Genomic DNA, 16,310 nt, shown 5'->3' on the forward strand with positions numbered 1-16,310 from the left:
TATTTATAATTTATTACTATAATAAATCAATCAAAATTAATTGTCTAAGAGCATATCTTTCCAATTATATCCGTTAGACCCCCAGTATTATCCTTTTTTTTTAATCATCACATTTTTATCGATATAAAAATGTCCTAAAATAAATGGTGTTACATTTAAAAAAAGAGCCGATGACGTCATCACTGTATGTACATACTTTGTAGGTGCAGTAAAATAAAAATTAAAACATTCTCAACTTTAGTTTTTATTTTATGTGATGAAAAATAAAATCTTGTATGTACCACTGGTGTTACCGGATGGTTAAGTCCATCTAGCAAAATCCATCCCTCAGGTTAAAGCATCTGGCTGGATTGTGTTGCTCTCCGGGCGTAATAAACACCCTTGGTGAATAAATAACTATTATATTTATTAATCTGGCATTTATATTTTACATAAACATTTTATATAAAGTTAAATATACTTTTAATTTATTATTGTCCTTATCTTTCGAAACCGTTAATATATCCATTATACTTAATATTAATTATTAATTTATTAACGTTATTTATATGTCCTTATCTTTAAGTGTTATATTAACAGAAAAAAAATAATGATAAAAATCGTTTCGTAGACATTTTAAAGACTAAAACCTCTCACCAGTACTATACATCCCATTATATGCAAAATATCACAAATTGCTACATTACCACTTGACTTAAGTATATTGTTTCTATATAAAAGAGTTAAATATTTTGTTTTTTTGGTGGTATGTTCCTATTGGCTACTACTACTACTACTATTTGTGATTAAATATTTTAGACAAGATGAAAACAATCTCAGTTATTACATTTTTTGTTTGTATTGGTAAGTTTTATTCTCAAATTATAAATAGTTTTTATCTATATTTTGTTCGCATTTTACAGAGTGTTCAACTGTTATTTTTAACTGCTGGGACAAAGTCAGTTGTTTAGAAGATACCAAAATAGTTATTAAAATAAATAAGACGTAAGCTTCACATTTTAAAATTGGTTGCAAATATATACGATCTTTAAGAACTCTGTACCGCATCAAAGATGTGTTCTTTTTTTAAATAAAACACGCTATATTTTATTGTAAATTTAAAATACGTTTCACTTCCTCGTTAGTAGAATATACAGGTCTTTTGTATTATGCGGGGCGTTTACTAAGTTGTAACCAAATTTAAATGAAAACACCAACTGTCTTTCAATTCTGATTGGTCTATCAGCTTCGTGTTTTCAACGACGTAACCATGGATACCATTCGCAAAGCAAAGTTTGACGTTTGCCAAAAAAATTATTGTAGCTGTATACGTCAAAATGAGTCGTTTCGATGGTACTTCAAACGAAGTTATAAACCAAAACATTAAAGAAAATATACCGAGTAACACAAGAAAATTTAAATCTTATATATGGAGACAATTTATGATGTTCTGTGTGGATCGCAACTACAAATTAGATGCAGAAAATAACAACGAAAGACTAGCATTCATTCTAAAAGACTGGGCCTTCAACATGCGAAAAATTGATGGTAGTGATTACAAGGAGAGTGTTATTAAAACCATATGGAACACTACTGCAAAATTGGTACAAGAAAAATATTTCTGTGAGTATCAGAGACATATCGATCCCTTCAAAGATATAACCTTCAAGGAAGCGAGAGCGGCTCGTGATAGTAAGAGAAAATTGTTGCAAACTGTACCCGATAAAAGGAAAATGAGTTCTGTCGCTTTGACTTCGGATGAATATAAAAATATGTGCTTACAATGGGACGAAGACACGCCAGAGGGACTCCAAAAGAAGTTTTTTCATATAGCTGCCGTAGAATTAGCTTGAAGAGGTAACGAAGCAAGTTTTTCCATGTTACATTTTTTCAAGGAAGAGACTAACAACAAAGGCTGTTTAACAAACAGAATTGCATATGACCCGATATTCTCCAAAACCCGCCAAGGTGGTGATAAAAACTGTGCAGATAATAAATGGCTTACTCAAAATTTTAAGAATCCTGAAATGTGTCCTGTGAGATTATATCGGAAACTTACATCGAAAAGGGAAACTATTACCAATGATAGACTTTTTCTGACTGTGAATGGCAAGTGGAATAAATATAATAATAGTAATTGGTACAAGAATTGTCCTATTGGTATTAATACAATATCAAAATGGACAAAAATGTCTGTAGAAAAGATAAGATTAGACACTAAAAAAGTGAAAATAACGAATCACTCTAATCGTACCACTGCAGTTAGTCAGTTACTACAATCTGGCGTTAGTGAACAACAAGCTATGAAAATTACTGGACATGGAAGTTCGAACTCGATGAAACCGTATTTACATCTTAGTGCCGAATATCATCAGAACATAGTGAATACTTTTAGGAATACTCCAAGTACATCAAGTAATAATAGCAACAATATATTGTATCCACCTAATAACGGTCATACTATTCAAAATTTTTACAATTGCACCGTTTATAATAATTATAGTCGAGAATAATGTATTTTTTTCGTGTACAAATTATTTATTGTTATAGGTAAAAAATAATTAGTTATAATAAATATTTCATGATTGTGACTAATTGTGAATTATTCAAAAAATGGGTAGATTTGGGTTACCTAGATCAAATGTATTATTATTAAATTCCTTCCTCTCATTCTACTGAATTTTTGACCTATCACTTTGTTCATGAAATAGTCTAATAAAATACCACTTGTGATTTAATTTAGCTTATAAGTCTGTCTTTTATTTCTAAACTCAACTGAGTTTCTTAAAGAAAACCCCACTCGTCCTACGGACTCGTGGTGTTTTCAAGCAACTCAGTTTCGTTTAGAAGTAAATCGACAGACTTCTCGCGAAAATTGAATCAATAGTGGTATAACTATTGAAAATCGTAACAAGTTCAACGTCCTTGTAGCCATAGTTTTTAAATTATTAGAAAAATTTAATTAAATCATTGATTTTTCTAATACTCTATAAATGATATACACATCAAAACACACATTTAAAGTTTGTTTATTATTTTTAAATGTATTAACCTGTTTGGTATCTCCTATTGCAATAAATATAACGAACTTTGTCACAAAAGTTGATCACCCTGTATATACGGGTCTATGAAAAAATCGTTTTAAGTGTTTGACTTCAAAAATGCTACTTATCACATTTTTTACTTTTACTCATTAAAGAAAATCTCTCATATCACATTTCCTTGTGGACATTCAGAAAGTTTCCTATTTTATCTATGTTTGAAATTTTCTCAAAATTAACAAGATCAGTATCTTTAGTGTAACTGCTGGTTTGAAAAACAGGACCAATAGACAGGAGACCAATAGACAGGAGAGTTGATTTATTTGTAATTTCATATTAACTGGACCTTTAACTTTAATACAGACTAAGAAACTTTATTTATTTCACACCAAGTAACAAGTTCAAAAAGAAAACTCCCAACTGAATGATACGATAATGCAAAAGGAAATTTAGTAGCCTCTATTTAATAAGAAGGTTAAGAGGGAGTTTTAAATTTTAATATGATAAAGCTCTCTTTTGTCATTCATAGTAATGCAATTTTTAACCATTGAAAGACTCATCAGAAACGGTGAGTGAAAAATAAATAGCAGCTGCAGTTATTATTGCATGGTCGACCATGTACTGTGAAATTCTTTACAAAAAATATAGACAAAAATTAGGCCAAAAAAACCAGAGAAATTTTAACAATATAAAATGAATTTTTATTGAAAGCATACCTTTTTATAGATAGCAAACTTGCAGTTTTAAAAAGTATCTATAGAGCGGTCCAAGTTAAGAAAATAACATTAGGCTTATGGAGATCAGTGTTGCCAAAACTCTCAGGCATGCGATTTACTAGATTGTCGATATATTTTTCGAATTTCCATTTTCAATTAACATTTAACTGTAAAGTTAGAATAACAACTGAAGAACCACAAAGCACAAAGCCTTATTATCATTATGCAATCTCAGAGAACAACATAAAATCGCTGACATACGCACACCGTTTTATTTTAAGTTGCAATTAGTAATTAGATATATGCATTCCAAGCGGTCCGTTTATTTGTTTTTAAATCTTTAATAGCCGGCAAAGTGCATGATTTAACTAAGCAATATTTTCTACTGATTTCTATGATTCATGGTATATGATATTCTTACCGAAAAACAAATAAACTGTCATTACTATAATTAAAATAAGATAAATTAAAATTATCTTTTGTAAATAGGTACTATTTATTTAATTAAAATCATTTTCCATACTTTTCATCTCTTGTTTCGAATGGGCACTTTTGGTCAATTACGTTAAAAAACATTAATTTAATTCATGTCTGTGAAAACGAAAATACAAATTATACAACCCTGAACCGTGCTTGTGTTCATCGTGGCATCGCTGCGCTTCTATCGTCCATAAGAAATACATGGCCCTATCTCCGCAATGTTATTTTCTTAACGTGGAACGCTGTATAGATATTTCCATTTATGTCGCAAAATGAACCCCCTACCTTCTATCATATAGGTAAACAATTAATAGCATAACCTTTACAGGTTGAGCTAATATTTTGCTGTGTAATATATTAATGCTGTATTAATATTTTATTAATTTATTTAGTAAAAGAAAAATGTTTTCATATTCTTCAGGTATTGCGCTATCAGCAACACTTTTAACCTCCGAAACAAGCCCAACGCCGGATCCGTAAGTAAAATATTAAGCGTTCAGTAGAAATAAGAGACAGTCATCATCTAAAAATCGTTAAATTTTTACTCAATTGTTATAGCCCAACAAAATTGTTTTTTGTAGTTAATCAAGTTAAAGGAAAGGTACAAAATTCTGGTGATATTACACAGAAAAAAACTATGTATTTTAAAATACAACAGTAAATCTTTGACATACTTTGGAGAAGAAGGCACTGACAAATTTTCAAAATCTCCTTTAACATTACTAGCATTAAGGTTATTAATTATTGAGTTTACTTAGCAGCTACTCTATACTTTATTACTATTCACAGCACATTGCTAAAGAGGTCTTGGTATCATTAATATAACCATCGAGTTAGAATCTATGGAGAGGGCATCACGTGACTAAAAACGACCTCACTTCGGCCATATTGTTAAGATTGTTTTGACACTTTTGACAGATCGTATATGTTTGTTTACGTTTGTTGTTTTTCGAATATTTTTAGTATTTTAATCCTTTTATAGAAACTGTAATAATATAATATTGTGATTGTGCATAATAATGGTTTCTTGTTCTCAACGTAGTTGCAGTAGTAGAAGCAATGTTAATAAAAAATATTTAGGAATAAAATTCTACAGGTTAGTATACAAATATGTAAACAAAGTAATGGCCCGTATTTCAGAGAATAAATTAATAGTATTTGACTGTATTAATTTATCTTTATGTATATCGTGTTTTTAGTGTTTACCGCGGGATAAATAAATCATAGTTTATTAAAAATGTACCTATTGCACTTTTTTAGATTATGATTAAATCTGAACCACTAGTCACATTTTTATAGTAGTTTTAATATTATTGATTCCGGCCATGATCCCACTGCCATATTGGTATCATCGTTAGCCACGCCTACCTACGCCGTTTTTAATACACACGTTAATATGCTCATAGCTTCTCTATAGATTCTAATTCGATGATAATAACGTAGTATTCGTTTAAAAAGTTATATCTTTTAAAAATCAATTACTTAGAGTGGTGTTTGAAAGTAGATTGTACAACATACTTAAATATTTAAAGCATAATGTAAATATCCACAGATTTTTATTTGTCCGAAACCCAAATTCAAAATTTTACTTAAATCTTTGACTTCTACGATTTACAAAGTAAGCAGACGATGAATGGACCGACATTGAAACCGAAAATTGCATTCCACATCATATCGATTCATCAAAGTAAAAAACTTTTATGAACTGCCTTCTAATACTTAAAATAAGATTAAATAAAGTTATGGAAAAGACAGATAAAATTTAATTTTACGTATAGTGCCTCTACATTTCCCTTTTACATATTTCGTCCTTTTAGGATTCATCAGAGCTATTCGGTACCATATATTTTTCAGGACGAAATGACAATCATCGTAGTAATGGAGTGGCAATAATGGTTACCAAGGAAATAAATAAGTCGATTATAAACTTTATACCAGTGTCAGATAGAGTTATATTTCTACAACTGTCAACCATTCAGGGAAGACTAAATATATTTCAAATATATGCTCCTACAGCGGAGAGTAGCGAAGAACACACAGAAGAATTTTATAAAACCATTGAACAAACACTGAAAGTTGTTAAGTCTAGAGACATTACAATAATAATGGGAGATTGGAATGCGAAAATTGGGAAAGGAGAATGTGGCAAATGGGTTGGAAAATATGGTCTTGGCCATCGGCAATATAGCGATCGGCTGTTGCAATTTTGCCAGGAAAATAATTTTATAATTAAAAACACATTTTATCAACTACCAAGTAGACGAGTATATACATGGAACTCTCCTAGAGACACTAAAGACCATATTATACAAAATCAAATAGATTATATAACCATAAACAACAGATATAAAAACACAATCGAATCTAAACCAGAACTACACATTAATAAACACTGGGCCATTATTAAAAAGAACGTGCTGGAGCCCACTATAAATATTCTGAAGAGAGAAAAACAAAAGAAACAGAAAGAATGGATGAGTGACGAAATTTTGTTATTGATGAATTCTCGAAGACTATCGAAAGTCAAAAATGAAGAACAGTATAAGCAAATTAACACAGAGATCAAAAGAAAAATCTGCGACACTAAAAAACAATGGTTACAAGACAAATGTAAGGAGATTAAAAACTTGAAAGCCAAATATGATTCGTTCTATCTTCACAAGAAAGTTAAAGAAATGATCAACAATAGAAACAGGAAGCAGACAGTAATTATAGACCAACAAGGGAACATGATAATGGAAACAGAGGAGAAACTAAAACATTGGCAGACATACATAGAAGAACTGTTTGACGATCAAAGGCAGCCTCCTTGTGATAATTTTGTAGAGGAGACAGGTTCAGAAATAAGCAAAGAAGAAGTAATGCAAGCGGTGAAGTCATCAAAGAATAGCAAAGCTCCAGGACCAGACGAGCTACCAGCGGATATACTAAAGTTGATAGACGAAGATCGGATCCATTTGTTAGTAGACTTATTTAACAAGATTTATGAAAACAGTATAATTCCTGAAGAATGGCTAAGATCAACCTTTGTCCCTCTTCTCAAGAAGGCACATGCTAAGCAGTGCAGTAATCATCGTACGATCAGTCTGATAAGCCATACTTAAAAAATATTCCTCAAAATAATTCACAATAGAATTTACAGAAAATTGGAAGAAGATATCGGAGAAACTCAGTTTGGATTCCGGGAGGGATATGGAACTCGCGAAGCATTATTTGCTTTTAACATCTTAGCACAGAGGTGTTTGGATGTAAATCAAGATATATTTGCTTGTTTCATTGAATACAACAAGGCGTTTGATAACGTCAGGCATGACCAACTTTTAGAGATCTTGGAAGCTAAACAGTTAGACACTCGCGACATAAGAATAATATCTACTCTGTATTATAATCAGAAGACAGTCGCATGCATCGAGAATGGCACAACAAATTAAATTCAAATTAAAAAAGGAGTTAGACAAGGATGTGTGCTGTCACCAATGCTGTTTAATCTCTATTCGGAAGAAATTATAAAGAAAGCATCGGAGGAAGAAGAGATTGGGATAAAAGTTAACGGCCAACCAATTAATAATATTAGATACGCAGATGATACGGTTTTAATGGCGGAGACAGTAGAAGACCTGCAAGCCATTTTAAACAAGGTAGTCACAGCTAGTGAAGAGAAAGGGTTAACAATGAACGTCAAGAAAACGAAATTCATGATTATTAAAAAAAAAACCAAGATCAATGCAAACCTGTACATTCACAATACCGAAATCGAGAGGGTGCACAAACATAAATATTTGGGAACAAGCGTTAATAACAACAATTACATCACAGAAGAAATAAAAACTAGAATTGGAAAGGCTCGAGCTACTTTTGTTAATATAAAGGACATTCTGGGAAGTCATAACATTAACTTAAACCTGAAAATGAGATTGGTAAGATGCTACATCTTCTCGATACTGCTGAAAGGAGTAGAGACTTGGACTTTAAACACGAGCAATACCGATAAACTAGAGGCCTTCGAAATGTGGACATACAAAAGAATTTTGAAAATACCTTGGACAGACAAAATAACAAATAGTGTTGTTTTTCGAAGAATGAACAAAGAACGGAAGCTGTTGATCACCATCAAGAGAAGAAAGTTGGAATTTCTTGGTCATATGATAAGAGGGAAAAAGTACCGATTGCTCCAGTTAATTATCCAAGGAAAGATTCAGGGCAAACGAAGCGTGGGGAGACGACGTAAATCTTGGCTGTGCAATTTAAGAGACGGGTTCCAGTGCAGATCTAACCAATTATTTAGAGCAACAGCTTCAAAGATACGAATGGCAATGATGATTGCCAAATTCCGTAGCGGAGAGGGCACTTAATTAAAGAAGAAGAGGAGCTATTCAGTAAGAAGCCTTAAACGTGAAATCAAATATTTCCGTCAAAGAAAGACATAAACTAATAAAAATCCACAAGGAAACAAAGTTCCTGTATTTGGCTGTATACCATATATTAAAAAATTTTGAATAAAATCCTTTATATAAAAAGGTATAAACTAATAACTTCCTAAAGACGCATATTGCGACATCTAATAGAGAAGCAAAAAGTAAAACTTCTGACTTCTAATACTAAAAATAAGAGTAAATAAAGACGTAGACAACACAGTTAAGATTTGTTTTTACGTATAGTGCAGAGTAACTTAGTAAGAAGCCCCAAAGAGTAAAAAGTAGTATTAGAGTATTAAAAGCCAGTTCGTAAAAGGATATTCCTTTGATGAATTGATATAATGGGCAATGTTACTTTAGATTTCCTATGTTGGTCCACTCATCGTGGATTTTTACTTTTTGTTTTTTTCTTATATGTCATTACTTTCTTTATGAAAAAGATTTGAGTCAACTTCTTACTGAGTTGCTCTGATGAGTTCTAATAGGACTTATATGAAATACGTAGAAGCGAATTGTAGAGGCATTTTACGTGAAGTTAAATATTACCGTAAAACAAAAATAGAGGAACCGACCAAAGACTGGATTCTAAATATAATAAAGAACTGACAAAATAATAAACGTCCGGGACTATCTAAAATAAAATAATTATTGTTAAAGATAGAAGCAGCACAGAAAAATTACACCACAGTTATCAACCAATCAAATAAGACTGGAAAAGTATTGCATATTTTGTACAAAGTACTCCCAGAATCTCAGAAGTAAATTTTATTATTAGAGTTAATTTAAAAATAATTTAACCTTTATTATTTCTTTGTATCTATTTAGAGATGAGCAAAGCTGTGAAGTTTGCCTTGTGGTTGTAAATTTCATCAAAGGTTACAAGAATCGGGGCTTTAATAAGGTAAGAATACATTTTGATTTTTTATTATAGTATAAATTAATATCTAAGTTTATTTTAATATTATATTATGCAATATCAGTTTGGAAAATTCAAGTAATATTTTAGTATAATAATAGCTCAGAAAAGACAGGCATAAGAAAATTTATGTAAATGTAAAAAAGTACTGTTTAGAGTTATGGTGCTCATAAAATAGTATATAAACCAACCAAAATATGCCTGTTACATTATTTACTTCACATATTTAAATTACCTAATTTTTATTATTACTACTTTTTTTTCCTTATATGACGCATCAACCACGCAGGGTTATTAGCGTGTATGGATTTTGATACAGAGTTAGAACTTAACAATAGAATATTAACTATAGCAATACATAAAAAGAAATAAACCTAGATCTATAGACAGTAAAATATTAGATTTTTGATAGCAGCTTGCAGTCTTTGAGAAAGGCGAAAATATTTTTAGTATTACTGTCTTTTCCAAGAGCACTGTTTAATGTTGATGGTATGTTATACATTTTACAATAAACAATGTTTTACCGTTAAGACACTTTTACACATGTCACACACAGGTTTATCAGTGCGTTTTAGTAGGTAGTCGTGTGTTAACCGAGTATGGCCAATCCGGAGGCGAGTGAAAGTTACTTGTTGTCTTCTATTGTTAAATTTTGGGAATTTTTTATGATTTTTATCAACTTCGTACAGCTTGGTTGGGGAGTTGTTCCATGTATCCTGCCATATTGAATTAATCCTTTCTTTAAAGAATGCTTTCAGATCGGTGTCAAAAACTTTCGTTTTCTCTTCTGCGTTTGGGTTAGTAGGTGCATTTTTTTCTATTTTATCTACAACCCCGTTTCCTTAGATTCCAGTATGTGACGGTACCCATATAAAATTAACTTTAATGTTGTTAATGTGTAATAACCATATTGTTATGCAGTATCGGTTTACATTTTTAAGACGTTGTTTTGGCTTGTTAACTTTACATTTTTAACAATTTTTGATATATCTTCTTACACTTCTTACATGTTATTTCGACATTCTTGCATTTCAAATTTGATTTAAGCTTTTTTTATTAGTCTATTATTTCCTACGTGACCACCAAACATAGGGTGAATATGATCCGTTTCTATTAAATGTTGCTTTGCATTCTCGTCTGATATTGTCTTAGGTATTTTAAAAATACATATTTCTACATTTTTTATTAATTTATTTCCTTTTTGTGTATATCCGTCTACACAGTGCACTTTTTAAAAATAAAATCTAAAATAAAATAAAAAAGTAGTTTTCCGCAAACCTTGATCCTTAGGAATTCTGGTTTTGAGCTGCTTTTGCTTGACAGAGGAAATGGTATATGCTCCTCTAATGCTTCCATGCTTCTCGCTGCCCTTAACATTTTACCGCTTAATGGTTCCACAATGGAACCACCTTTAAACTGTTTAAGTAGTCCTACGCTGGGACCACTAGGCAGAAAGCAAAGTATACGTCGTGTATTTGGCCAACCAAGTGATTACAAAATTCTAGGAGCAGTTATGCATAACCTATGCAAACCTAAGAAAAACAGATTAAAAGGGTTATTCTGTCTATTAGTAAATTAATAAATTATTATTTACTATATGTAGAGAAAATGCAACACTTTGATAATTTGTTAAAAAATAAAGAGTAAAATAATAGTAGAACGGTTCAGAAATCGTAGTTGAAGGACCTTAGGAGCTGGTGTGTCTTCTACATGCAGAAACGTTTCGTGCTGCAGTTTTTAAAGCTACAAAATTGTCATTTGGATTGTCAACCTACAGAGAAGACGGCTTAATAGAAAGACAACATTTATTAATTTTTTTTTCCTTTCAAGGACTAATCAATTTTTGTGTGCCACTTCTACTGATAATATTTTGAGAAAAATAATAATTTTTACATTTTTGTGTTTTTCAAAATAAGCTAATGCTGTACATACAGCATTGCTAAATGTAATTACTAATTGTAAATAATTAAAAAAAAAAAAGTTTAAAATTTATACCAATATAATCCTTAATTCGTGTAATATTTTATTTTTAGGATGAAATAAAAGAAGAAAAGGATCATGTATGTAACCTCTTCTTACCCGATCTGAAAGAAATTTGCTTGCAGTCTTATGTGGGCGATGTTGATTATGTTTATGCAGAAGATGATGATAAAACTGTCGCAGACATGTGCTTAGATATGAAACAGTGTAATCCTAAGAAAAATTAGTTATTAAATTTTATTTATATAAAAAACCGTCTTTTTTTTTAATTCAATAATTTTGTAAAATTTAGTGACTTTCATAATTTTTGGCCACGAAAATCAGAAGATAATTCCAACCATTCTTCTTCAAACGAACCACATATATTCCGTTTGTAACCTAATAACCTTAAGGCCTCCCTCTTTAAGAGCTCTTCTTCACCTCTCCAACTTCTTCTTTAACATTTCTTTGCTCTTTTTCACTAAGACGATATCATCTGCAAAGAGCATTAACGAAGGAGCCCCCACATACCTTCTTTATCAGTACATCTATAACAAAACTAAACAGGTAGGTACTCAGTGAACCGGAGCTTAACTATCAAAAGACGAAAACTTGAGTACTTAGGACATATGATAAGCGGGCAAAAATACGCATTATTACAACTTATAATGCAAGGCAAAATCCGAGTAAAGCGAAATCCTGGCTTAAGAACTTAAGGGAATGGTTTGAATGCAGTAGTGCAGAACTTTTTAGAGCGGCAGTCAACAGAGTCCGCATAGCCATGATGATTTCCAACCTTCGATAGAAGATGTAACTTAAAGAAGAAGAACTTAACAAAGGCTATATCTAATGCTGTTGATAATTTAAGAATGTCATCTCCAGCTTAATTTTTACTTTCAAATTCTAGCGCTTCATGTATTGATTCATATTCTGCCTTCAATTGGTCCACGTGTGCAATAAAATCACTTCTTATTATAACTTTCTCCTCTGGTAAAATATCACTCAATATGTCTTTTAATGTTAAATAATATTAACAGCTTTGTTAAATATTATGTGAAGTTGTTTTTAAAATATCTTAATAATTTATCATTATAGTATAAATAAACCTTTTTTGTTATCAAATATTAATTTTATTCTAGCTTTATATTTCTTTGTACCTTTTTCGAACTGACTCAGACTGTGAAGTTTGTTTAATACTTGCTAATGTTATAGAAGCTTTTATTATTGAAGGCGTTTCCAAGGTAAGAGTTATTTACCATTTACACTCTCATATTTTATTTAACACATTCGCGGCCTGGGCGAAAAATGTGTCACACTGGGTGCCACGTGAATTTTTCTTATACCAAGCTTAACATTTTGATACAAGTTGTATACAAAAAAAAACGCGCTAGGCCCGTTGTGGGCACAGGTTAATTATAGTTCATTCTCGGTGCCCATTAACGCACTAGACGCGTTCTTGGCAATATTGTAAAAAAATTTGTATTTATTTATTGTATAAAGCACTAAAATATAAATTTACATAATCGTAAAAACAAATAAAAGTTCAGAACACAGAATTTGCCCTTAAAATAAACAATAAAATACATTATTTGTTTGCATGGAATATTCTAAATCATTTTGTGGGACAAAGTCTAGGGCTATCTGAGCACTGAGGGAAATAGTAAACTGAATCATTTCATTTTTTGCAGTACCTCCAGCAAACAGTGCATTTTCTTCTTTTAACCTTTCCGTTATCTCCTTTTGGGCAGTACTCTGGAAGATGCTGACGTTTTACCTTACATATTGGATAAAGGGGGTTGTCCAAGCAGTGTTCCGATCACATCTAGCCCGAATTCAGATTCATGATAAATTGATTTTATTTCGTTTTCCTCTACGAGGGGGGTTTGGTGGAAAGCTTGAGAGTACAATAAATTGTCAAACTTTTTTGCATATTTTTTGGCCACGTAAAATTGACATTCTCGGCAAAAATCAGCTTGTTTGTATGATTTTTAGAGTGTTGGTGGCATTTTCGTCTCTGATGACTATAGTATCTGTGTAGTTTTTCATAGTTCCCTTTCTGTTTAGCAATATACTTGGGTTATTCCGTTTTCTTACTTCATCTAGGTCTAATTTTTTATGTTAAAAAAATTTGTCGTATTTGTTTTGCATACAAAATAATATATTTTTTTTAATTTTCAGGAAACAGCAAAATCTCTGGAATATTTCGTATGTCTAGTTTTAAAAGATGACGAAAAAGAAATATGCACCCAGGAATTTAAAGAGGAGGTTGATTTCATTTATGATGAACGCGAAAATAAAACAATAACTGAAATGTGCATAGAAATAACGAAATGTAAACCTAATAAAAATTACTAATTATAATTATTTAATGTTAATAGACACCCATTTTAATCTAGTAGCTGTTTGTGTCTTTCGTTGTCAATTTGAGCCATTAACAGCCATTGGCCGTAATAAAAATTTAGTAAATACTTTACTGGAAAATAAACCAATTTGATAATTTGTAATAATCTGTATGATTGTACTTACTAAAAAAATTGTTTAGTAAAGTTAAACAAATTCGGAAATATACAAGATAAAGGTATTAATGACTTAAAAAAAGATAACAACTACAATTTTAAATTATATACAGACAATTAAAAATATATTTAAAAATGTTTTTTAACTATTATTTGACTTTTGATAGGGAATAGAATCAACTATTTAATCATACTGTAAGGTAAATATCCTATCGCCTATTATGCTTAATACCTACCCAAAATGCATCTGTAAACAATCAGTAGATTATTGAAAAAGCAAATTGGAAAAACGACAGGGTCCTGTTGTAACGAATACTTTGCCGACCATAGGGTAAGATTATATAGGGTAGAAAATTGGGATAGAAATTATGGGGGTGTAGATTGGGCAAGCAAAACAAATCGATACTTGTACGGACGGCACTCAGGGGTGTCTGACCAAGACTTTTCCTGACTATAAAAGCAGTGCCGAATTGATGTTCTCGTTCTCTTCCGCTGATAAATACTACTGAGTTATTAATTTACATTGTAATACACATACATATTATTATTATTATTGTAAACTAATGTATTATGTACATTTTCATCAAAATATTGATTTAGTCCTTCATTTACTATACTCCTATTACAGGTCAAATGTTGTTTATATACAGCAAACGATGCACCATATACCTGTATACCTAATTCTTTTTCTCTTTCTGCTATGTCTTACCTATAGCATTACATATGTAAGGATTGTGCAGATTAACTCCCATATAAATATGTAACGACGAACGCGTGTATAAAAGTATAACTTCTGCCACACCCCTTTTTTTTGACTGATGCGTAATAGTCGACATTTTTTTTACGTAGTATTATATTGTTTTAGAAACAACTAGTAGGACGGGAAAAAGAAACGCCACTCTATCAAAGAAAAAATGGATATAATTAACGCAAGTGGAGAAGATGGCACTAGTACCAGGAAGTTAGCCGAAAAATTTAACGAAGACAAGTAAAGAAGAGAAAAAAAAAATGATTTCAAGAAGGGGATAATGCTGGCAAAAAAAAATTCCTAAAACCTAGGGAGTTGCTGTGGATTAGTTGAGTTGCTGAAGTTGTGTTTAATTGATTTTCTGAAGCTAAAATAATTAAGTTAAATTAATTTAAATATAATTATAATGATGAAATTTTTTGTCGGGTTTTTTTAAATTAATTGATAAGTACCTATATCCTTTAAACTCGAAATTGATGTTTCATGTTTTTTTTTCATATCCAGATCTATCGATTTTTCTAATTTTATTTTAGCTGAGTATAAAAAAATATTTGCTTTTTAAAATTAGATTAAGTGTTATTTAGATAAGAAGCTAAGATAAGACTTATATCCTGTACACATTGGATATTTAAGCGTATCATCCATATAATTCGTTGTGTTGATTATATAAATATAAAATATCAAAGTCAATTGCTAAAGTACTACTTTATCTAAGAATAATTCATAATTCTAGTATAAAAAGAACTTCGGTGTTTTGTTTTTTTGGTATTATATTCTTATATATCACTGGTCGTGATTAAAATATTTTAGACAGGATGAAACCTATTTTCATTGTTACACTATTCGCTTTCATTGGTAAGTAACAATTTATTAATTAATAGATTAGATTTTTTTATGCAAACTTAAACACTGAAGCTTGTAATTGCAGCTGTTTCTTCTAGGTTTTACTCAACATAATAAAAAATTACTAGTATAATGTTATTAATATCACATTTTGGTAATTTTTACGCATTTAGAGTATTTTTCTTAATTTTTCATTAAAGGGAAGAGAAATTCTAACCAAAAAAATACTAGTTAACCAAGTAACATAAGTAAAGAGCATCTTAAATGAATGTGTCTATGTTATCGTCAATATTAACAAATCTCTGACTCTTAATACTAATATATGCAGCTACGTCGAGCCACCTAGATGATGAAGTAAAACAACTGTACAAAGACATTTTTATCAGAAAATACAACCAATATTACAATATTAAAACGTGATTTCAACGCAGAAATAATTCAAAAACCCAGCAATAAAGACAAACAGGCTTATAGGAAATTATAAATTGGATGTTTACAGCAAACGAGGCTGTACATATTAAATATGGTTTATAAGAAACAATCTAGCAATAAATGAACTTGAATCAGTTCCAATAGCCGAACCAAAAATGAGACAGACTTTATACTAACCAAAACCGAATGTATGTAATATTTTAACACATTGAATCACATTCCGGAATAATAAGAAGTAAAATTACAATCAAACCAAATCAAAGTT

At 30.7% G+C, this 16,310-nt stretch overlaps 2 protein-coding genes across 3 annotated transcripts in view; both read left to right on the forward strand.

The window, feature by feature from the left end:
- Window positions 1–16,310, forward strand: part of LOC140439035 (uncharacterized) — a 30,034-nt gene that overhangs the window by 6,351 nt on the left and 7,373 nt on the right. Inside the window, exon 1 of one of the 2 annotated variants that reach the window (XM_072528671.1) lies at window positions 15,422–15,625. The exons of the other annotated variant lie outside the window; for it this stretch is intronic. Within the exon in view, the coding sequence (XP_072384772.1) occupies window positions 15,586–15,625 (40 nt within the window). The 5' untranslated portion in view covers window positions 15,422–15,585. Of the gene's footprint in view, window positions 1–15,421; window positions 15,626–16,310 lie in introns of those variants that run through there. 2 annotated transcript variants of the gene reach the window in all.
- Window positions 639–11,780, forward strand: LOC140438065 (uncharacterized). Its single transcript, XM_072527778.1, has 4 exons — window positions 639–843; window positions 4,638–4,692; window positions 9,457–9,532; window positions 11,581–11,780. Exons 1-4 carry the CDS (start codon window positions 804–806, stop codon window positions 11,752–11,754), a joined length of 345 nt encoding a protein of 114 aa, XP_072383879.1. The 5' UTR covers window positions 639–803; the 3' UTR covers window positions 11,755–11,780.

The sequence above is a fragment of the Diabrotica undecimpunctata genome, chromosome 4 (assembly GCF_040954645.1).
Source record: "Diabrotica undecimpunctata isolate CICGRU chromosome 4, icDiaUnde3, whole genome shotgun sequence".
Lineage (NCBI taxonomy): Eukaryota > Metazoa > Arthropoda > Insecta > Coleoptera > Chrysomelidae > Diabrotica > Diabrotica undecimpunctata.